At 47.0% G+C, this 23096-nt stretch overlaps 1 protein-coding gene across 5 annotated transcripts in view; it reads right to left on the bottom strand.

Moving 5' to 3' along the window:
• SFMBT2 (Scm like with four mbt domains 2) overlaps positions 1-23096 on the bottom strand; it is a 217213-nt gene that overhangs the window by 24762 nt on the left and 169355 nt on the right. For all 5 annotated transcript variants that reach the window (XM_072825889.1, XM_072825886.1, XM_072825887.1 and 2 more), the window contains 4 exons: positions 14037-14150; positions 10378-10420; positions 8408-8478; positions 6102-6241 (listed from right to left, as the gene is read on the bottom strand). In XM_072825889.1, the coding sequence (XP_072681990.1) occupies positions 6102-6241; positions 8408-8478; positions 10378-10420; positions 14037-14150 (368 nt within the window). The remainder of the gene's footprint in view (positions 1-6101; positions 6242-8407; positions 8479-10377; positions 10421-14036; positions 14151-23096) is intronic.

Raw genomic sequence — 23096 nt, 5'->3', positions numbered from 1 at the left:
TTTTCACTTCTCTTCTGTGAGGCCCCCATGTATGTGGCAACATGAGCCTTTTCTCCTGTTGATCCATTTTGTGGTCGCTTTAATTTGCAGGCCCCAGTCCTTAAACTTAAGAGAGTAGAGACTTTCCTTTTCTACAACAGGGATGTTATGAGAGATAAAGGAGATCGCATCCTGGCACACAGGAAGGGTTGGAAGGTGCCTCCTTCTCAATATGCATGCAGTCCTCATGTACCCTGTCTCCTATGCCTTCACCACCTGCTCTGTTCCCACTGGCCCACGCTGACCTGTCAGTCTTCCCTCTTTGCAAAATACCTCTGCTCAGAAGCTCCTTGACTTTCTTGCTACTGATTCCTTCTCAGAACTAACCTCATAAAAATCGTCTGTACTTCCATTTCCTCTTCTTCGATCCCATTCTCACCTGACCCAAACCTGGTTTCCTCTCCAACAATGACACAGAAATGCTCTGGAAAGGTCACCAAGGACCTGCCACCAAATCCAATTAGCACTCCGGCCTCGTTAGGCATCTGAGGAGCGCGGCCCTGCATTCCACCACCTGGGCCGGCAACACCTGTCTCTCTGCTTCCCTCCCCTGCTCCTCAGACATGAGCGCTTGTTCAGAAAGTGGGGAGTGGATCAGGTGTGTGGGGAAGGGCGGGGGGGGGGGGAGGGGAGGTCAGAGAGAGGATGGGGAGCACAGGTAAGTGCTGCCCCCTTCGCACACCCGGTGGGGCGCACAGGAGCTGCTCCGCAAGCGCAGGATTCCTTCTCCCACCCCTTCCCTTTCGGGCACAACTGCGGGGCACTAGGAAGGTTATGCAAATCGAGGAGATTTTTTTGTTGTTGTTCACATCACGAAATTACGCGATTCCATGATTTCCTTTTGCATTCATGATCGTGGAAACTCCCAAAGCACCAAAGTAATTTAGATAATTTTCAACCTCGACTCTATCATACGATCAAAGTCAGAACAATGTTGAAAGTGCAGGGAACCACTTAATAAGAAAACGAGTTCTCTGAGTGTCGAAATCAGAAAACACTCTAGAAGGCAAATATGGCTCCCACAGCTTGAGTTCTGCTGATTGAATGGAAAGAAGACACGGTCTCCACTCTGAAAGGACATCATTTGCTAAATTCTCATGACTGCAGGGAGGCCTCTTGTTGGGGGACACGGGCTCCCACGGAAACATGAAGCACAACATTCCCTCTTGGGGGGAGGCGAAGACACAAAGGAGCCTCACCACATGCTTGCCCTGCTTCAACACACCTGGTCCCCAGTCTCTCCACAGCTAGGGCACTTAGCTCTTCGCAGGAATGCGGACCAGCAAATGCCCTCATGGGCCTAGAGCCATGTCTCCTTTTCAATTGCAGGATCAGATGGAATGGAGCTGATTTTATAAATAGGTGGAATTTTTTTTTTTTTTTTGTGAAATGATAAAGAAGGGTTCCTGCTTCATCAGCAGTTTTGAAACGAGCCTTGAAAAGAAAACACAGCACATAACCTTTTCAAGTGATTTGCCCCTTAAAACGAGGTGTCTTTTTTTTTTTTTTTTTTTTTGTCTCCTCCAAATGCAGACGGCTTGGTGCACTTTACTTTGAAACTGCTGCCTCTAATGCTAGATGTTACCTGACGATGACCTTTACGCTCATCATTCCTTCTGGTGTCAGTTAACAATTTTATGGTAACAGTAATAATCAGATGTATTTCACCAAGCGAAGAACCCCGTTACTTTGGCCAGAACTGACCCTCTCCCTTTATTTTGCTCCTCAAAGGAAGGCTGACCCCCCCTCACTGGCCGCCCACCACCCCTGAGGTGAGGCACCTCCTGTCCCAGTGGAGAGGCAAGGGAGCCCCAGTGCTCCCTGCAAGGTAGTCTCTCCCCCAACCCAACCCCATATCAATGAACTCCAGGCTTCATTGCTTCAACTTAATTAAAAGACCATTCCCCAAGAGAGGCCATAATCCTCAGGAATTCTCTACCTCCTCCTGGAAGACCAACAGGAGAACTCCATCATATCCTAGAGCTTCATTCGCTTCAGTCACCAGAAACCCAATGCTCCTAGAACATTCCTTCGATCTGGAATCCGATTCCTACATGGTTCTGCATTTCCCCCACTCGGACCCAAAAATCCACAGGTGCCCCCCAAACCTCTGTCAGCCACGCTGGGACATGACCCTAGTATGCCGCTGCCTCTGTATCTGTGCACACTAGAGTCACCATGAAACAGAGGCTCTAAGTCCTCCTGAGCTGGCATTTTCAGAGTCTCTTCTGCGGGCAGGACTCTCTGCACTGGACACACGGACGTGAGTGAACATGTTAGATTTCCAGACTCCTTGTGCTTTGTGCTCCTGTTGGCCCTCTCCTCCACACGCAGACACAAGCGCACGCCACCCCCTTACTACGCTGAGCAGGAAGGCAGGATCACAGGCCGGGTCGTTCGGGAGAGCACATCTGAAACGGGGAGCAGAACCTTCCCCAACACCTTTGCAACGCGACACCAACATTGTTAGGATCAGAGGCACCGAGACATGCAAACCTTGTACCAGGTGACTGAGGGCCACACAGATCTGCAGATGACAGGTCTTCAGGAGACCCCAGTGCCTGTAGCAGGCATGGGGTGCGGGAGTATCTGGGATAGAAGAGGATGACCCTGGGTGACCGTGAGCACACCGAGCACAGAGGTTTGCCATGATGAACATCACCTCTCACTACCTGTGCCTGCAGGCCCCATCCCCCATGGGGCTGGGCCCAGGGGTCCCTCAATGCCCCAGACCGAGGGGCCATCCTCAGGGTCCACCTGTCCCCTCCTCTCAGAACCTGCTCAACCTGGGTCCCCCATGGGGATGACGTACTGGGCTGGGCCAGCCACTGGCTCGGGCTCCAGCTTCTGACAGGTCAGCTACTTCCTCTGCTGCACTTTCTGGAATCGAGGCCAGGACTCACCTTTAGTCCTCAAAACCCCAGTCTGATGCTCGGAAGGCCCGCTGGTCAGAGATGGAGCAGACGTGCGTGGGCCCTCACACTGGCCAGAACCTGACCACCTGCTAGTTCACCCTCTTGGGAGTTCAGCCTCCTGTTCTCCGCCTGCACTTAATTTCCCCAAGGCCGGCTCCGTCCGCATGCACACAGGCGAGCTACCTCTGAGCAGGCCGGACGGGGGCAAACAGCTCTCGCTCTGCATTTCCCAAAGACGTGCAAACCCTTAATGGCCAACACCACCGACGGCCTGAGAAGCAAACGTGCTCTGTCTTTGCTCCAATTATCTCATTCTCTTTAAGTTAAATGCACTTTGAAATCGTGGAGGTTCTGGTGCTGAAGGAAGCATATTAGCATAAATATTGGCTTGCTGGAACTCACGTTTTTCTTGCACTCGCAGAACTGTAGTGCTTGCTTTTTCCCCCACTTCTTCTCTTCCTGCTTCATGCATTTTCTGAACCTCAGCAGAAAACTAGTTTTGTCATCAGAAATCTGCTCTGGCCTGGCTCTTATATTTGGCTGCTGGCACCTATCAGAGAATCGATCAGAGATAACCACTGTTGACTCTCAAAACTCATGTAGGAAAGTCAAGCACATCCTGAAGATGGGCCGAACCTGGGGCCATCGTGTCTGCCATTGGAGCCAGCAGGCGACCCAGGGCCGCAGGTTCATCACCACGACCTACGGTCCTGCAGGCGGCCTCGAAGGCACCGAGTTTTTGTGAAGCCTCCCCATTCCTTTCTGATTGCTGCTGACAAACGCTGGCTCAAACACAGGCAGGCCTCACTGTACTGCAACCCACTCACGGGCCGGACTGTGGAGGGTTCAGTTTTCGGGACACGGGTGTGACTTCGCATCATGACAGGAAATCTTCCCACAGAGTCCTGCTTTGACTTCGTTCTTGGTCCAGTCCAACGTGTGTGGGGGTCTGAAGTCAGAGCCGCCTCACACGGAGCCACCCAGTGGTCCCTCCACTCACCTTGGCCCTTCAGAGGCATCCCTGCCCACCACCCCCCTCCACAGGCCTCAAGCCCCATCTTTCTGTGGCAACAAATGTCTCATCTGTGGGACAGATGAACCTGCCCCTGGGGCTGGGCCAGGCCCACACTGTTCGCTTTCAGGACTCAGGGCCCAGCGGCAAGAGTGAGCTGCTTGAAACAGAAGCAGGTCTAGGCCGCTGAGGACACCTGTCGGGGCCCAGGACAAGGCCCATAGGGACTCCCCAGAGAGACTGTGCCCTTTGTGTCCATCCTACGAGGCCCTTTTGCTCGAGGGGCTGTAAGCCTTCATCCCAGGGCAGTACCGAAGCCCCTGGCCTTCTGTAGGCTGCCCGCCCCTGTCCCCAAAGACCGCGTGGGAATTCTACCCACACCAGCCCCGTCAGGCACCTGAGATGCTCACCTCCCTAAAACAGTCCACTGGCCTGTTGGTCCGTCCTGCTGGATCCAAAGCTTGATGAAGTACGGGAAGCTCCTTCTGAACATTTTATATGTTAAATCCTCCCAAATAAGTAACCACAACAACAGCTCAATCAGTTTCTCTGCATAGTTTCTTCTCAACTACAACCTCAATTTCTTCTCTACAACAGATTTTTGTTTTCTAAATATATGTCTTTAACTGCTAATTCCGCCGATGGCCTAGAAAAAAGCAAACGTGCCCCGACTCTGCTAAAACGATCTCATTCTCTTGAAGTAGAATGACGTTTGAAACCACACGGAGGTTCCCGTGTTGAGGGGACAGCATTAGCTGGGTGTCGCTCAGAGGCCTCCTGTCCTCCCTCTGGGGCGGGCAGTGCGCATTCCTCACAACGCCAGAGAAGGCAGGCCTCCCGCAAGCCGACTGCCGGCCGCCCAGTCCTGCCTCACCCACCAGGCAGGCCAGATCTCGGTCTCTTGTTCCTTTCAAAAATATGACATACTCTTCTATGCTCATGAGTTGTCCCTAGTCTAAGGACCCACAAGCCTGCCACACGTGACCACCTCCCTCGCCTGGACACCTACCCATGCAGTCACGGCCATGCTTCGCATGGGAGGCTCTACTCCCTCTGCCCAAGCCAGATCAGGGTCCCTTGCCATCTGTTGGTCACTCCCTGCCCTGTGCCCCCAGAGCGCCCTGCTCCACGCCCTGACTGTCCTTCCAAGTGTCCCCCCACTGTACCTCCAGCTTAGAATTACTCCATCTCCCCAGCAGGGCTGTGAAGCCCCAACAGGAAGATGGCAGACAGGCTTGTGTTTGGACTTTGTGTGGTGTGTGGCTCCGAGAAGAGGCCTAATAGACATGTGTTCAGTGGACAAATGGACTATTGTGCCCCAGGAATTAAAACACATTCATCATGGTACAGTAACGATAGGGAAGATCGACGCGGGGTCCTCTTTCTTAGGAGAAAGCACAGGTACACGTGATAAAAGCAGAGGTAGCGTTCCCAGAACAGTTCAGCACAGTTCCCGAATCCCCGGCCATCTCTGCATGGGGTCTGTGGCAAGGGAATAAAAACGGACCAGAGAGGAAATCCTCCATCAATGTAATGAGGATTCACTGCTTCCTGCAGGTCGATCCCCAAAAGCAGGAGAGAAATGGGAAAGAATAACATCAAAATGATGCGTGGCCAGGGCGTTTCCCATGACGCAAACACCACGCAGGTGCCTGGAGCCCGTGACACACTTAGCATGCGCCTCCTCCACCCAGGTGCCCCGCTGGGTACGGCAGATGGAGGGGGAGGCGATGCCACCCCGACGGGGCCAAGGCGTGTCCATGCTCAGCAGCACCCCTCTTGTCCATCCAGGCTCATCCACCTCTTGAGAGAAACCTCCAGTCTGCAGTCCCAGGCCCTCACCCACACACAGCCCGTCAGTCCCCTTCCCCAGGTTCTTTATTCAAACCCTACATTTCCCCGGGCCCAGGGGAGGAAGATCTGGCCCTCCCGCCAGCTTGCAAGTCTTTTGGGGCAGGGATGCCACCTTCCGTCTTTGTCTGACCAGCTCCAGCCCGAGAACGGAGAGAAAACAAGGGCTCGGAAGGTGTCACAGAAACGGATTCAGATTCCTGCTGCCTCCTTCAGAAACTCTATCTACACCCTAGACACTGTGTGGAAATAAGCCGACTCTGCTCGCCGTGCGCATGCTTTACCTCTTTCAGAACCAGCACACATTTGCCGGGTCCCACCGACTGAGGTAGCTCTGCGATTCTTCCTTTGTTCAGGTAAGGGCCTGAGAAACACCTGTGGTTGATAAAAAGCTGAGGACAGCAGTATTTCCCGTTGACAGTACCTGCGGGGAAGAGCAACACAGCTCATGCTTTAGGAGCCAACAAAACACCTGCTTAATCCACTTAGTTGGCAAAACTACCCAGAGGCACACTGTGTCTTAATATCAGAATATTTTATAAACACGATAGCTTAGAAATTCTGGTTATTTTTTCTACCATATAAATGACCTTTTCTGTTTATGATACAGGATTCAAGGCACATAGAAAGATGCTAAAACCCAGGCAATGACAACTAATGCATTACTATGCAGCAAATAAAAAAAAAGTAACAAAATTAAAAAAACAAAACACCAGCTCCACAGCTAAGCTCCCCTGGGTTTTCTAGCCCAGAAACTCACTTTCTCTTGCCCTTCCCCGAACCTTGTGTTTATCATTCCCATGCAGGTCTACACACTTGACCACATACACAGGTGTATGTGCATCAACAAGCAACATACAGTATTTGGGATATTTAAAAAATATTCCATAAATGGTTTCCTGCACCATTTTGTTTGTTTGACCTGAAGGTTCTAAGATCCACCCAAGTCGGTAAAAGTATATGCAGAATGTCCACCCCTTTCTCACTTCTGTGCATGACTCTGTTACGTGCACACAGCACAAACGAGCCGTCCATGTCTTACTGATGGACAAGTCACTTCCCCTGGTCAGGACTGTGGCCAGCGCTCTACTGAATACAGCTGTAAACACCTGTTCTGCTGACGGGCAAGAGAGCTTTCCCCGTGTGTAACAAGGAGGGGAATGGCTCAGCCACGGGTCGGCATGTTGTCACTGAACCACACGTGGTCAAGGTGACCTCCATGCAGACTTTCCCAATGTACACTCCCACGAGTGCAGCGGAGTGCTTGCCACCATCCCACGCCCAAGCCAACCCCAGGCATGGCAGGGCTTCTTCCTTTTGCCAGCCTGATAGATGTGCACTATACCTCCCAGGGGGTTAAATCTGCATTTCCCTCACTCTACTGTTGACTTAGCAGGTTGACGGTCTAGTGTCTCAAAGGGCCGTGGGGAAGAGTGGAAACAGTACACGGTAACCTATCACCCTAAAGTTTCCTGACGTCTGTAAATGGAGAAAGGGGTCTCGCTGCCAGCCAACACTCGCCCTCCCGCATGGAGCCCTAAGCTCCGCTAACAGGGGTATTTCTGTAAAGAAGCTGTTATGCGTTTGGGACGGTCATTTAATGGTCCAGGAAGGGTTGTCCTCATAGGACTTCATCTAAGAAGCAACAGGGGAAGGAGGGAGAAATGCTATTTTGCGAGAGTAAGACAAAAGGAGTAAAGCAACAATTACAGGCTCTGAAAGAAGAGCTGACACGGTTCTTTTAAAACCATTCTGAAGTTTTGAATTCTATACAACAAAATTAGGCAAAAAAAATTTTTTAAAAAAGATTATGTCCACAGCTGCACACACAGGAAATTTTTTGGTAGGATTACCCTACCCAGAACTTTAGGGAAAAAAAAAAAAAAAACAATTTTAGTAAGTCTACTCCTAAAAATGCTCTCCTCCTAGAGCTTTGACTACTAGGACTGTTCCATGGCGTATAGCTTTGAAGCCTGGAAGAACTCAGAGCAGGTTTCATTTTGGCTAGAAAACAGAATTCTTAATCAAATATATTATTTAATGTACAAACACATTTATAATCGGATTTATTGTCTACGGGGAATTCACATTTGTGTTTTCAAAGGTTATTTTAAGATGTAGAATGCTACACACTAAAAAACATACATTATTTGCTCTCAGCTTTTAAACACAGAGGATTTTTAGGAACAATTCAAAAGGCCCCCAGGGACAAGTATGAACAAATAATGGAAAAATGGAAGTAGGGGTGGTAGAAAATGTCAACAAAAATGAGTGCCTAATAATGACATTTTTAATTCTTTCTCCTTGCACATGACCATCCGTGACATACAACTCTCATAATTTCCAAGTAACACGTGGGCTCTTCTCCTGCAGACTGAGAGAATTATCCAGAGCTACCAACCAAAGGACAGAAGAGGCAGAGAGAGTTTGGTATAGAAATTTTTTTAAAAGTAGTTATGTGTTAATACGTAGCAACAGATACAAGGAGAATGAACTTAGAGCTGAGATATTCTCATATTGACCTAAAAATACATGCATATCTCCGCTCCCCGACTAGGAAGGGACAGCTAGCCGTCGATGGCTCCTTTACCTGTGGTATCCAAGTGAGACAACAAACAGAGGTCATGAGGTATTTTCTCAACAGGCACTGTGGATGGCAATCTGTGGATCAAGAAAACATAACGATCATGGGTTGCACAGTCTAGAAGAAACTTGCACGTTCCAAAGTCTTCTCATAACCTAAAGTGACTATCACGGAAAGCCAAGCACGCAGTAAGAGAGGATGGGTGCAGCAAGCAGCAACGCCAGTACAAACGGGTAAGATCGCTGCAGACTGGCTGTCCCCAAATTCTTGAAATAACCCTAAGAAGCCAACGGAACATCTGCCCCTCAAGGAGTTGTCGCTAAGCCCTCATCTTCTTCAGGTCGCTGCTGGGTTTGTCTCTTGCTATAGAATCATAAAAGTGCCCTTAATTATATTTTAGACATGAAGAAACATCAACTTGCGCAGAATTTAACGGAAGTCAGACTTCTCTTCTTCAACAGAACAAACCAGTACGTTTTACAAACTAGTGTCTGAGAACCACTTGGCCTTCGATTTTTGGGGTCTGTGCTGTGTTGTGTGGGTCACAGCCACTGTAGAAAGGCCTTCAAAGAAAGCCTATGAACTGATGGGTCCTAAAACATGACACAGGCCTGTCCTAGGGCAGAGCCTTGTGTTATAGTCCAGTAAAAAATTTGCTGAATAAACATTTGAAAAATATCGCCATGGGGGGAAAGAGGTGCGTTGGGTGTTACATGGTGCCCAGGATGGTGGTGTGGAAACCACACCACTGAAAAGGAACACAAACTCAAAGCAAACCATTATGAGATCTTGGTGGGGGTCATCTTCGCACCAGTTCTCAAAGTGGGGTCCCCAAGCTAGCCGACGGCACCACCTGGGAACTTGTTAGATGCGCAGATGCTCAGGTCCCAGTAAAGACCTCCCGAGTCAGGGATGTGAGAGATGGGGGCCCAGCCGTGTGTGTGTGTGTGTGTGTGTGTGTGTGTGTGTGTGTGTGTGTTATCAAGCTGTTCAGCTGACTGGTATGAGTGCAGCATGAGGACTACGGATCCACAGACCACACGTTGAGGAGTTAGGAGTTCAGATTTGGATTCAAGGATGGGATCATTTATTATTAACTCTCTGTTTCAATATTATCCAGACCAAACTAGAGTCTGATTATTAACCGGCTACACCGTGTTGAGGAATGAATGTATGAAAAATGCCCACAAAATTGTTTTTCACATTCAAATAGCAATGCAGTTATTATTAGTTTTCATTTTATTTAAGTTGAAATCTGGCTACCTGAAAAAACGCTGTTCTCAAATCCATTCTCACCAGTGTGTTTTTATTAAGAAAACAGGACCACCTGATGAAAGATGTCTATTTTCGCGTACCTCAGATATTCTTCAGTATATAAAAAATGCTGCTAACGGTTGCAGTTTTTCAAAAACGTACTGCATGTACGGACACCGCCCGATCACCCTCCTTCTCCCTAAAATTACAACTGAAACAAAGGGTAACTTGCACTGACTCAACCATGCAGGACCCACATGTGTTTTCACAAGAAATCTAATTTAATCTTCAGGAAACCCCCGAGAAACAGGTGTTTCACAAATGAGGCCTTGGAGATGCAGAGAAATAGAGCAGCTTCCTCAAGTCTCCCCGCTGGGAGCCTGTGGAGCTGCCCTAGGACCCCAAGTCGACCACCTGTGGCACCCATGTGCAGGGTGGGGGTAGAATAGGGGGGCACATTGCAGAGAGCGGTCACTACCAGCGTGCAAGGCCAGGATGCCCTCCAGGTAGGTGGAGGTGGAGCAGATGGAAAAATAATCTGAGAATAGATGCCTTGAAGATCAGAGCCTGTATCTTACCCATCACAGTACTATTTCTAACTGTCCTCTCTATGGCGATGCCAACTGTGAACTACCCCCCCCCCTCAAAAAAAAGACAGCCATGCTTCCTCTCCTAGATCGTTTATCCCATAAGTTGGGGGGGAAACAAAAACAAGAACTTACTGTTTTTCTGGTTGCACAACTGCAATCTTTCTCTTCTTTTGTGCTGGAAAACAGGCAAGAAAAGACAAAGGGACAGTTAGCTTCATTCACTAGTTGGGCAAAGTTTTTTTTTTTTTTTTTTTTTTTTAAAAAAAGGTCTTCATGTAAAGTTTTACATATGTCAGTTTTAAAGGAAGACTTTAAACACTACAAAGTTCTTTCATCTGGGCCACAACTTTATCTCAACTTCTGCTAGCATTAAAATAGACTTTGACTCTGGGGGCCTGGGTGGTGCTCTTGGTTGAACGTCTGACTCTTGGTTTTGGCTCAGGTCATGATCTTGGGGTCCTGAGATCGAGTCCTGTCTCGGGCTTGGCACTCAGCAGGGAGTCTGCTTGTCCCTCTGCCTCTCCCCTTCACTTTCTCCCTCCCTCTCTCTCAATCTCTTGCTCTAAGATAAACAAATAAACTTGAGACTCTGACTCATCAGAAATGAAGTCTCACTAGAATTTACTGCATTTAATCTTATCACTACACCAGCTACTTTATTCTAAAACGTGCTTTTAATAAGAAAGAGAGAGCATGCGTATCACTTCTCACATGAACCCACCTGGTAAGATAAATTGTTCAAGCGACATTATCCAAAATGATTTTTTTCCCCACAGAAAGTGTGGTAAATTAAATAATGTTACCGTAACAGCACACTCCCAAATTAGGATTAGAGCTATGTTTTTAAACGAAAACATTTTATTGCTGAAAGGAAGACTGGTGCCTCATAAATATGTCTGACGAATATCAACATAAACCAGCCAGTAAGAATTCTTTAGATAAGAAGATTTGTAGTTTATATTTGTAATGGATTTGAATCACCTTACCAAAGATAGACCAGGGGGCTTTGGCATCTATTAATTTTGAGACAGACAGTCCCATATCCTTCAGCATAAATGTTAATTCCAACAAAACTTCTAAAGCTACTTGAGTTTGGTGGGTTTAGACTTATAGTTTGCCTCTTCAAAACAAATGTACACATATGAAATGAAATGAAAGGAAGAATAAGAGAGATAGCCATTGAACTTTCATTTATTCTTGAATTTATTTTGTATTTGGTTCCAGTTATTACTATGAATAACTATAAACTTTGTGATGTCTAAAGTGAAAAATGAGTGTGGACGACCTTGTCTAAGGCTTTGCTACCAAGGGTGGGGATGCCTGAACCGCAGGACGTTTTGGTAAGGAGCCATACACGACAGACCTGGGTGCAACACACACCAAGGTGGAAACATCATTGTGTTCACCATAGCAGGTATATGACTGTGCTCCAGGGAACCTCGAAGCACCTGTTGCCTCCCACATCCATGCGAAGGAGAGAGAAAGAGGACACAAGACAGAAGTCTCTAAGATACAGCTAAAACACAGGAGACTGGCCCCTCCCACGACTAAAACCAGGGGGCACCTGACCTGGCTCTCGGGCCAACTGAGTCAAGAACCTGTGGCTCCTGAAGTGAGAGGAAAAGAACAAAATGCCCTTGATATGGAAAAAATTATTCTGTGCTCAGAATTTCAGAAATGTGTTAAAGTGAGGACAAGACAATACTCTCATTGGATCAGGTTTGTTGAACAGTGCGGTGTACAGACAGGAGAGAAGAATGCCTTAGAATCCACCTATCATCTGGGCCACCTACTGTATTTCACACAGACAGTGCACCATCCTACTCTTAATGGATATAGAGTGAAACTCTTAAGTGTCCTTCAAAATCTGCTGACACCGGGGAACTGGAAGCCAACTATAGATGGGACTTCCCTTCTAGTAACTTTCTGAGCATTTACATAAGTGAGTCATATATAGGATGCTAGCAAGAAGTAAAGCTAGCACACAAATTACATAAAGAAAATACCAGAAATATATCTATTTCACAAAAAATTAAAAACATCTTATTTTTAAGGACTCATTATTTTTAATTTTTTAAAATTTAAATTCAATTTAATTAACATATACTGTATTACAATTTCAGAGGTAGAGTTCAGTGACTCCTCAGTTGCATACAACACCCAGTGCTCATCACATCATGTGCCCTCCTTAATGCCCATCACCCAGGTAACCCATTCCTCCTACCTGCCCCCCCTCAGCGACCCTCGGTTTGTTTCCTAGAGTTAAGAGTATCTATGGTTTGTCTGTCTCCCTCTCTGATTTCACCATATTTCATTTTTTCTTCCCTTCCCGTATGATCTTCTGTTTTGTTTCTTAAATTCCACATATGAGTGAAACCATATGATAATTGTCTTTCTCCAATTGAATTATTTCACTCAGCATAATACCCTCCAGTTACATCCATGTCAATGTAAATGGTGGGTATTCATCCTTTCTGGTGGCTGAGTAATATTCCATTGTATATATAGACCACATCTTCTTTATCCATTCATCTGTCAAAGGACATCTGGACTCTTTCCATAGTTTGGCTATTGTGGGCATTGCTATAAATGTTGGGGTGCAGGTATCCCTTTGAATCCCTGTTTGTGTCCTTTGGATAAACACCCAGTAGTGCCATTGCTGGGTCATGGGGTAGCTCTATTTTTAACTTTCTGAGGAACCTCTACACTATTTTCCAGCGTGGTTGCATAATTTGAAATAATACTTTTGGTAAACGTAAGGGTGGGAAAAAATGCTATGATTTATTAGTTTGGAAGATTTTTAAAAGGTACCACCTCAGGATATTGACCTCTAATAATAGAAGTTAAAACACACACTGTTGTACATACTTAGAGACAGAGTTGGTTGCTGGGTTAACTACTAATACTGCTTTAATTCGATATTTATGTGATCAGAAGGATGTGAGATATAACGCAGTCTTTAAAGTAGAGCTGAAATCTCACTGGTTAGTGTCAAGAGTAGTTAAGTTTTTATATGTTATGTCAGTAATTTATTAGGACCAACTATGATTCTTTTATGGTAAACCTCATGAGAAAAATCCGTTCTTTCTTAGACATGATACAGAAATGTAGTATTTTGGGGCACCTGGGTGGTTCAGTTGCTTAATGTCCAACTCTTGGTTTAGGCTCAGGTCATGATCTCAGGGTTGTGAGATCTAGCCCTGCGTGGAGCTCTGTGCTGAGCATGGAGTCTGCTTGGGATTCTCTCTCTCCCCCTGCCTCTGCCTCTTGCCCCTCTTCCCGACCCCACATGTGCACTCTCTATCTCCCCCCCTTAAAAACAACAACAAAAAAACAATAAAAACCAAAAAAAACCCATAGTATTTAGCTTAAATTTTCTCTAATCAAAATAATCAACTGTATATAAAACTGAGAGTGAATATTTATTTTATATATATTTATATATTTTTATATAATATTTATACATCTTATTAAATTTATATTATATTTTATCTCTGCCACCACTCCGTGACCTTCACCCGCCTTATCATTAAGACTTAGTCTGTCGATCTATGAGATGGTTCCAAATACCCATCTTAGATCGACTTAGTCTGTCGATCTATGAGATGGTTCCAAATACCCATCTCATGAAGACACTGAAAGCACCCAAGAGATAAAAACACTGGTGCTCTGTGGGAAATCTAACACCAGTTCTGTTTCTTACAACTTGGCTGAAGTCTCTTTACAAAACTATTTACCTCCCCAAGCCCCCAGATATTGTCTGCAGGAGCTCCAAACTGGATGATACTTACAGACTGTTTTGTGTGGTGTGGTCAAAGGGTAAGAGTTCGCTTCACACCAGCCCACTGGGAAGATGTCCATAGATTCCACGTCAACAATAAACTCTGGAGCAGGAGTCTGCAGACCTGGATCAGAAAAGTCAAGATGACAGGTACAGATTTTACTACAAAGAGCCAGAAGGAGAGAAGAAACGTGCGAGCATCTCTGAGATGAGGGAAAACACTCCCTGGACTGTTCAACACAATACCGAGGACAGTCTTATGACAGATACTGGCCCCTGAAATACCAAACAGCAAAGTACAAGGTGGGGGTCGTTCAAATAAAGCAGAGATCCAGAAAATCCAAGATGTTTTCTCCTGCAAATGGCACGTAGAGGACTGGGGGGCAGAATGTGGGAAGAACTGGCATTGGAGCCAGAAAAGCTGGCAGGAGGAACAGTCTGCCCTTTTCCTAAAAGTGTCTTTGAAACCAAGGAAATGGGAGATCCCTGAGTGGCTCAGCGGTTTAGTGCCTGCCTTTGGCTCAGGGTGTGATCTGGGGTCTCGGGATCGAATCCCACATCGGGCTCCCTGCAGGGAGCCTGCTTCTGCCTCTGCTTCTCTCTCTCTCTCTCTCTCTCTCTCTGTCTCATGAATAAATAAATAAAATCTTAAAAAAGAAGAGAAAAGAAACCAAGGAAACGTGCTGGAGCTGTGTGGGGGCCCCAGCACACATATGTACGCCACCAGGACACACTTCATCCAACACCAAGCAAAGGCCGACCCTCAATGAAGGAAAGTTAACACCACCGCTCAAAGGATAGGCCGGTATAGCTTTGAGCGGGGAACACAGACCACACATTTTCTCTAGGGAACTTATTCACTTCTCGGGTTGACCAGGGTTACTTGTTTTGAACTCCACTGGTGGCCTGCAGATCATGAAATCCAATTTACAGAGAAGTGTCTTTTTTAGTGGGATCCACCTATCACCCCGTTTCATGATCCTACTAATGCCTGGTGATAAATCGGCACCACAACTAAGAGACTCTGAAACAGAGAAGAGATTTGCATGTAATATGAGCAAAGGTTTCAAGAGTTCTGGCCACAAAGGATAAATCTAGAACCCAGAAAACTGGTAAAAGGAAGAAAATTCTACACTGAATCAATAGTTCTTTGGAGAAAAAACACCGAGAGAAAACACTTGTGAACTAAGAATCAAAAGATATGAACTGTGTTAATAGACAGGGACTCACGGGCTCTGACCTCTTACTCTCATTTTGCTTTGGTTTCTTCGCTGAGAATCAAGATGGAAATGACACCATAGAACTCACACACCCATCCACATCGCCACATCACATCTGATGAATTTTAAATCATATTGCCCCCCAACACTTAACTTCACGAAGCTCAATTCCAGCAGACAAAAAATGGTCCCAACCACTGGAACTCTGACGTTCACCACACTGGCTCCTACCCCTGACTTCTCATCGTAAAGAAGATACTGGAAAAAGGAGCGTGCTGTTTGATACACGTGGGTTCTAGTGCTAACCCAATATACTGCTGCACAGAAAGTGCCCTGAACACGCTGGCACACACATCATACCATCACCATTAGTCACTATCAACTTTCAACTCCTTCCCCCAAAAAAGCAATTACCATGAAAAAAACTTTCTTTTTGTTTTATTCTCCCATAACTTGAACGTAAGTAGGTTTATGGGGATTATTTCTCAAGACAGTTGAGTGGATGTAAATCATTTGGTTCCCATTATGACTCAACCAATGCTTAACCTACCTACTTACCAAAGAGACCATCAAATAAAATAAGACACGTGTATCTTGGCTACTGAACAGTTTTGGTGACGGGCTGAATTCACCCCCAACATACATCTGTATTTCCAGACTCACATTTAGGTACAAATAAGATTTCCAAGGTCAAAGTAGTGCTTCGAAAAGAAGCATGAAGGTGAGCTTTATAGCCTGTTCCTTCCTGAATTACGACCTTCATGTTCCACTGTTCTCCTGGTTCAGACATCACTTGGTGTTAATGCTTTAATATATACACTTCTGCAACAATGTATATAGTAATATATTTATAAGGCTATCTTTACCATACTTTATTTTTTAAAGATTTTATTTATTCATTTTATAAGTGAAAAAAAAGATTTTATTTATTCATTCATGAAAGACACACAGAGAGAGAGGGGGCAGGGGAGAGAGGCAGAGACACAGAGGGAAAAGCAGGCTCCTCACAGGGAGCCCGATATGGGACTCAATCCCAGGACCCGAGGATCAGGCCCTGAGCCGAAGGCAGATGCTCAACCACTGAGACACCCAGGTGTCCCACCATACTTTAAAATTCTTTGGTCATGCTCTGCATTCAAAACAAATATTTAGGAGCTACAATGTGTTAGCTACTAGGTCCTCAAGAAAGTTATAACCCTGACTTCCCTGCGCTTCCTAATCTAACCCATTAAGGTATGGGAACAGATGGAAAAGTGGGTTATTTATCACCCAGGAACATTTTCCTGACCCTGAAGCTTTTCCAATCCTATTCTGAATGATGGGTACCAATCTCCTATTTCCCTTTATCAACCTTATGCTTCCAGATACATCTGGCTAGACTCGGAATAATCTTTTTTAAAAAACAACTCATTATTTTCCAAGACCAGGGACCCACGTTAAAAAATAATCCATTAAAAGTGGATGCGATGCTCCTTTGGTGATTCTAGGATTTCCAAAACTCCTTATGCAAAGCTTAAGGTAACTACTGCAACGGTTGTAACCATTTTATAGGCAGCCTCTGTGAATAACACAAGGCCATGTTCACCCTGGACTTCTCTCTGGTGCATCAGTCAATATGGATTCTACTCATTCATCCTCATCCAGCACCTTCATTTCAAAAACCACCAGGAAGTCCCAATCTCCATCTAAGGGGAGGTCCTTAGCTACATTACAGTAGGCTGTATGGCGGGATATGCTGCCACTATAAAAAAAGAACGAGAAACCTCTTTGTATACTTACATGTAAAGACCTATATGTTGAGTCAAAGAAAAGCAGAGTACAGAACACTGTGTATATATAGTATGCTACCATCTGGTTAAAAAGGGGGAAATAACATATATTTATATGTGCATAAGACAAATCGGGAAGGAAGTGCAAAATACCCACACAGTGGGCGTCTGCTGGAAAAGGAGTGGAGACACCGAGCGGTGGGGGCAGCTGCTGGAGAGAGACTCTGACCACGGATACTTCCATGTATTTTTGCAAATGAATCAACTAATTTACAATCACAACCTAACCTCACTATCACCACAATAACCGCACAATGCAAAACGCCCCGAGAAGGAAGGATTCTTCTGCATGAACTGTGCTGCCACAGAGGCCAGATCAATGAAGGCCAAGTGACCTTAACAGGAAATAAGACCAGGGTGCCTGAGGGGCTCAGTTGGTGAGATAGAGCCCTGAATCAGGTTCCCTGCCTAGCAGGAGTTAGCTTCTTCCTCTCCCTCTGCTGCTCTCCCCCGACTTGTGCTCTCTGGTTCTATCTCTCTGTCAAATAGATAAATAAAATCTTAAAAACAAAACAAAACAAAACAGGAAATAACACCAAACTACAATGAGTCATTCTGCTGCTAAGAGGACAGGATGCTCCATACTCACAAAGCATATAAATTTGTTGAGAATCACTTGGGAACCTTACAGAAGCTCTGCAATTTGCCACATCCTGAGACTGTCACCCGATCAACGGATCCTTCGTCCCTTCCACGAAGTTCCACCCGCCCTCCTAAAGGCAGAGACTCCGGGAACAGTCAGAACGAGGCCTGTACCTCAGTTAAAAGGCAGGAAGGGAAGAAAGGCAAGAGGTATTTAAGGAAGCAAGTTAACCTCGCTCAGCACCCTCATGAGAAGTCAAAGGTCACAGCAAACTGGGACGGGCTCGAGTGTGGGATGGACAGAAAAGGCGCCAGAGGGGAGAGAGTGAGCGGGTGATCCGGGAGCAAGCAGGACTGGGTGCTGGAGCCCCGGGTGCCGTGTGTCTGGCTCCTTCCACCTGCAGAGGCCTTTCTATAAAACCTGACTGTCAAGTCCCTCGTCAGCTGTGGAGCCAAATTCCTAAGGAACAAAAAGACTGGCAAAACTGCAGATGGCAAGATCAAGATTTGATAGGAAACAGGCAATCTGGAGGAAAACAAAAGAAATGGGATCAAATGTGTGTGGAGAGAGACAGAGAGACTCACAGGACTGCAAACACCCACAAGCACGGAATTCAGGTCTGACACATCCTCAAGTGTTTAGTACTTACGACAACCCTAAGGGATAGGGGCTAGCCTCGTCCCCACTGTACAGATGAGGAAGCTGAGGCCCAGAGAAAGGTCCAAGGGCAGCAAGTGGCAGATCCAGCGTATGACCCTGGATCCTCTAACCCTCCAGGCATTTCAGGTGGCATTTTTCTTTCCTTCTCTTATTTCTGTTTCTGGTTTGCTTGGGGCTGGTCAGCATCTGTCCCCATCCTGTCCCGGCCCCACAGCCCTCCTGCAGAATCTCCACCATGAGGTGGCCGCCGCCGCCTCCCACAGAAGGGGAAGGAGCCAGCTCTGCCCTCACTGCCAGCAGGTGACAACAGGCTCGGTCCGAAGTCACGGCCGTCACGAGGGCAGCGCCCAAGCCCAAACTCAGCGTGGCTTCCCGCAGCAAAACCTCTGCAGGGGTGCGCCCCTCCCAGCCCCCCACCCCCAGATTCGCATTTAGCCTGAGACAGCCCGGCACTTCTGTCGCTGGCCACTGAGGAGCCGTCCAATGGAGCATCAGCTCTGGGGACCACACAGATTTGCGAGGGTTCAAAGCCCGCGCCCACAGACAACACCCACTTTCTACCACCCTCTCCAGCATTCGGGGGGCACTGCCGTCCATGCCCGGGCCACTGAAGCAGCTTCTCCCAAATTCTCAGGCAGGCCCTACCTCCTTCTAAAGATTCGAAAACCACCCACACTGGCTTTAAATAGAATTACTTTCACATTTGCATTTTTCCTTGTTTGATTTTTGCAAGTCTCTGAGAAAGCTCATTCACCCCGACTTTTGCACAAATTACAGAAAGGCTTTGAGGGGCACCCGGTGTCCCACCCACGAGAGGTCACCCCAACAGGGGTTCCCTTCCGCCACGCCACACCTGCTAGACCTTGGAGTCCTTGACAAACCCTAGCGCACAGGAGAGTCATCTGGGGAGGGTGCCTTCAAAATGCAGATGTCCACACCCTGCTTGGACCTCAGAAGCACCAGGTCTGTGGTGGCTCCAGGAAGGTGCATTTTCAAAGGAGGCCCAGAGATGACCATGTGGAGGGTGGTTTACTGCAACCGAACCAAGTGTAGGAAAAAACTGGCCCCAGAGCTTTTTGAATGTTAGCTTACACATAGAAAATATCTCACTGGCTCAAAATTCAGTTGGTAAGATAGCAGTTCCTAATGGATTGGTGGATTTTTTTTAAAGATTTTATCTATTTATTCATGAGAGACACAGAGAGAGAGGCAGAAACACAGGCAGAGGGAGAAGCAGGCTCCATGCAGGGAGCCCAATACGGAACCCGATCCCAGGACCCCGGGGTCACGGCCTGAGCCAAAGGCAGATGCTCAACCACTGAGTCACCCAGGCACCCAGACTGGTGGATCTTCGATCACTTTCTCATTCAGAAGCACAAAGTTTTATTTATTCCTCCTCTGTGCTCAGCAGGCATTTAGCGAGCACATAGACCCTCGTACAAACGTTGTCCTGGGCCCACACAGGAGCGGAGCCACGCATCAGGGCTCGAGGTGCCAAGGACAGGATCAGGGTCTACAGGCACAGTGAGTGCTCTGTTCTGAGGGAGCCAGACCCTGGGTGGAGGCCAAGCTGATGAGAGAAGGGGCTGCCTTCTGGGGCGCACATCAGCCTCCTCCTCCTCCTCCCCAGCACCTGCCTCCTATGAGCTTTACAGATGCGAATTCCCTCCGCCCAGCTCCACAGCCACCTGGGAGGCAGAAGCCACTATCACACATATCTTATAGAGCCCCACAGAGAAGAAAAGCAGTCTTAAACTCAGGAGGTACTCAAGATACACACAGATGCACTGTCGGGGGCGGGGGCCGCAGAATCCACAGGTTCTATACAGATCATCCTGTACCTATGCTGTCCAAAACAGCAGCCACTAGACAATGCAGCGGAGGAACTGAAATGATCATTTAACTTAAAACAAAGGAGTCACAGTGGACTACTAACGTCTACTACCATCTCCCGAGAATGCCTCCTGCAGGGATTCCAAGGAGGCCCACCCAAGATTTGTTCTGAGAGGGTCCATGGATGGTCTGAAATTGCATCAAAAATCATATACGTGTGCAAGTGCATTTGCTGAGTGTCAACAGCTGTCCTCACACTCTCAGAGGGGTCGGTCCCATCACAAATGTAGGCATCTATTGTAGGACTGGGGCCATTCTAGGAAAGTCAGCACATTCTCAGTTGTCGTACGAGCACCTGGTCCAAAACAGAATGAATTCTCCAGGAATCTGATACGAGGGTGACCTAGACCTGCATGGAGGATGTCTTCATGCCCGAGGCTTTGGGCCCTTGTCCCTATGCCTCATGGAAGCAATTTTGCCATGAGGGGCTCCAGCGAGAAACCCTGTTAACGTTACTTAGCATCTTATCTCATTCATTTATTCATTTGCTCATGGGCTCATGCATTCATTCATCAGCTCTCTACAAAGTGAGAAGAAAAGGAAGGTGAGAAGCAAGCCAGTTCAGCCTCTGGGCCCTATGCAGATGTGGGGCGGACAGACTGGCAGCCGTGAGAGGCAAAGGTTGGCTGGGCTGGACCTGAGAACAGGAGGCTGATCCCAAGTCTCGCTCAGAAGCACGGACACTATGAATCCCCTTGCTGGTGCTGCCCGGCCAGGCGACGCCTCCCTCCAGGCAGGCGGCTGGGGGTTCACTCTCTAGAAAGATTCATCCATGTAGGGTGAATCCACAGGAGCAGCAAACGGGCTCCTGTGAAAGTCCATGCACCCAACGTGAAGGAGCTGCACCTTGCCAGGGTCACTCTTGACAACCAGGTGACCCAGCTCAGGACACCCACATGACACTCAGAACAAGTGGAGACCAGGAAAGCCACAGAGGCAGGCCGACCTCGCCACAGCCAAGAAGCCAGGAGAAAAATCAGATAAATCAGGAAATGTCATGGGACAGTTCCAAAGCACATGCATTTCTCAAGAGGGGAAAAGGAGAGCTGACGACCATCCCCGAACTGACCCTGCACTTGGGGTTAAATACCTCCGCCGACATTCTACATGAGGTTCGGGCTTCAGCTGTCTGCAAGCTGTCCCCGCTGGCTCTCATTGCGGAGACCTGGGGCACCGACATGCAGCCCGCAGTTCTCTGCTTGTCGGTGTGGGATGGGCAGCTCGCAGGGACACGATGTCATTCCTGAGCTCGAGAAACCTACTGCCCGAAGCTCTACCTGGCCCAGCCTGACCAAGCAACACTTCCACAGTATGTTTTTCCAGGACTGAGTGTGGAAAGATTTTATTTTCTCTAGATTTCATTTCAGAGGGTGGCAAAAAATAAAGATCAGGAGATGTTGGTAATAACCTAATTTGGGTTTGAGTAAAGCTCCCTGTTCTCAAGATTCTGATACTTCTCAGGGAGCCTGGGTGGTGCAGTGAGTCAAGCATCTGACTCTTGGTTTTGATCAGGTTGTGATCCCAGGGTTGTGCAATCAAGCCCTGCGTCAGGCTCCCACTCAGCGGGAAGTCTACTTGAGATTCTCTCTCTCCCTCTGCCCCTCCTGCTCATTCACTTTCTCTCTCAAAGAAATAAATAAATATCTTTTTAAAAAAATATTTTGGTACTTCTCCACAGACCTGAGGATTCTGGGTCGTCTCCTCTAGGGCATCATTTCCCGCCCCCCCACGCTCAAAACACAAAAACACCAGCCGAGAGTCCCCTACCCGTTTTCACATGTGACAGCACTCCCGATGTCAAAACCGGGTTTGGGGGTTCCCTTCCAGAGCTCTCTTCAAATTTCTGTAGTGGCAGCACCTAAAAGAGCTAAGTAACTTTCCAGAAATGAAGCCTGCTGGTTGCCATTCCTTTTATAGTATAAAAGGAATTCCTGCCTCAGCAAAAAGACTAAAAGTAAATATATTCAGGAATATGGTGCTTATTGTATCTCTTCTAGAGAGATACGAGGAAGAAAATATTAGTAATAATGGGGATAAGAGAAGCCAAGGAAGGCAAAGATGTAAACCCTCTTAGGAAGGGAGCTGACTCACCCTCAGGACAGGTGGAAGGCCCACACCCTACCTGTCCCTGGAGATAATGATCTGGAAGGCATGAAAAGTGACTTGGCGGGTAGGAATGCAGATACACGAGCACAGGGCTGCAATGCTAGAGATGTTACCACCGAGAGCAACTTCTATCCCACGGCTAATGCTTATAATTGTAGATATGATCACTTCGAGCAGAGTATTAACACAGGAGAAAAAGCAGTACAACGTCCTCTCTAAAACACAAAACATCATCATAAATTCCACCTGCTAATGGCCAGCGGCCTGTGAGAGCTTGTAATTCTTTTCAAATATGCATCTAAAATAATACTACCTTAATCTCATGTATTTCATTCATTGCCCCCTCTTCAGTATCAGTTCTTTTATAGATACTTAAAGAACTGACTTGAAGAGAATTGAACTCTTAGATTAAAAATGATCATTTTGGGGATCCCTGGGTGGCGCAGCGGTTTAGCGCCTGCCTTTGGCCCAGGGCGCGATCCTGGAGACCCGGGATCGAATCCCACATCGGGCTCCCGGTGCATGGAGCCTGCTTCTCCCTCTGCCTGTGTCTCTGCCTCTCTCTCTCTCTGTGACTATCATAAATAAATAAAAAATTAAAAAAAAATGATCATTTTAATTACCTAAAAGTGGTCAATTAGCCATGTGTTGAAAATACTTCAAATCAATTTAATGCATAAAAATAACTAATAAATTGTTATGATGTACTTTCTACATTTACAGTGTCAAGTAAATGGTCTATAATCAGAATCACCAGCATCATAAAAATAATTTAACAG

This window comes from Canis lupus, chromosome 5, assembly GCF_048164855.1.
Source record: "Canis lupus baileyi chromosome 5, mCanLup2.hap1, whole genome shotgun sequence".
Lineage (NCBI taxonomy): Eukaryota > Metazoa > Chordata > Mammalia > Carnivora > Canidae > Canis > Canis lupus.
This window is presented reverse-complemented; position numbering and strand designations above follow the sequence as displayed.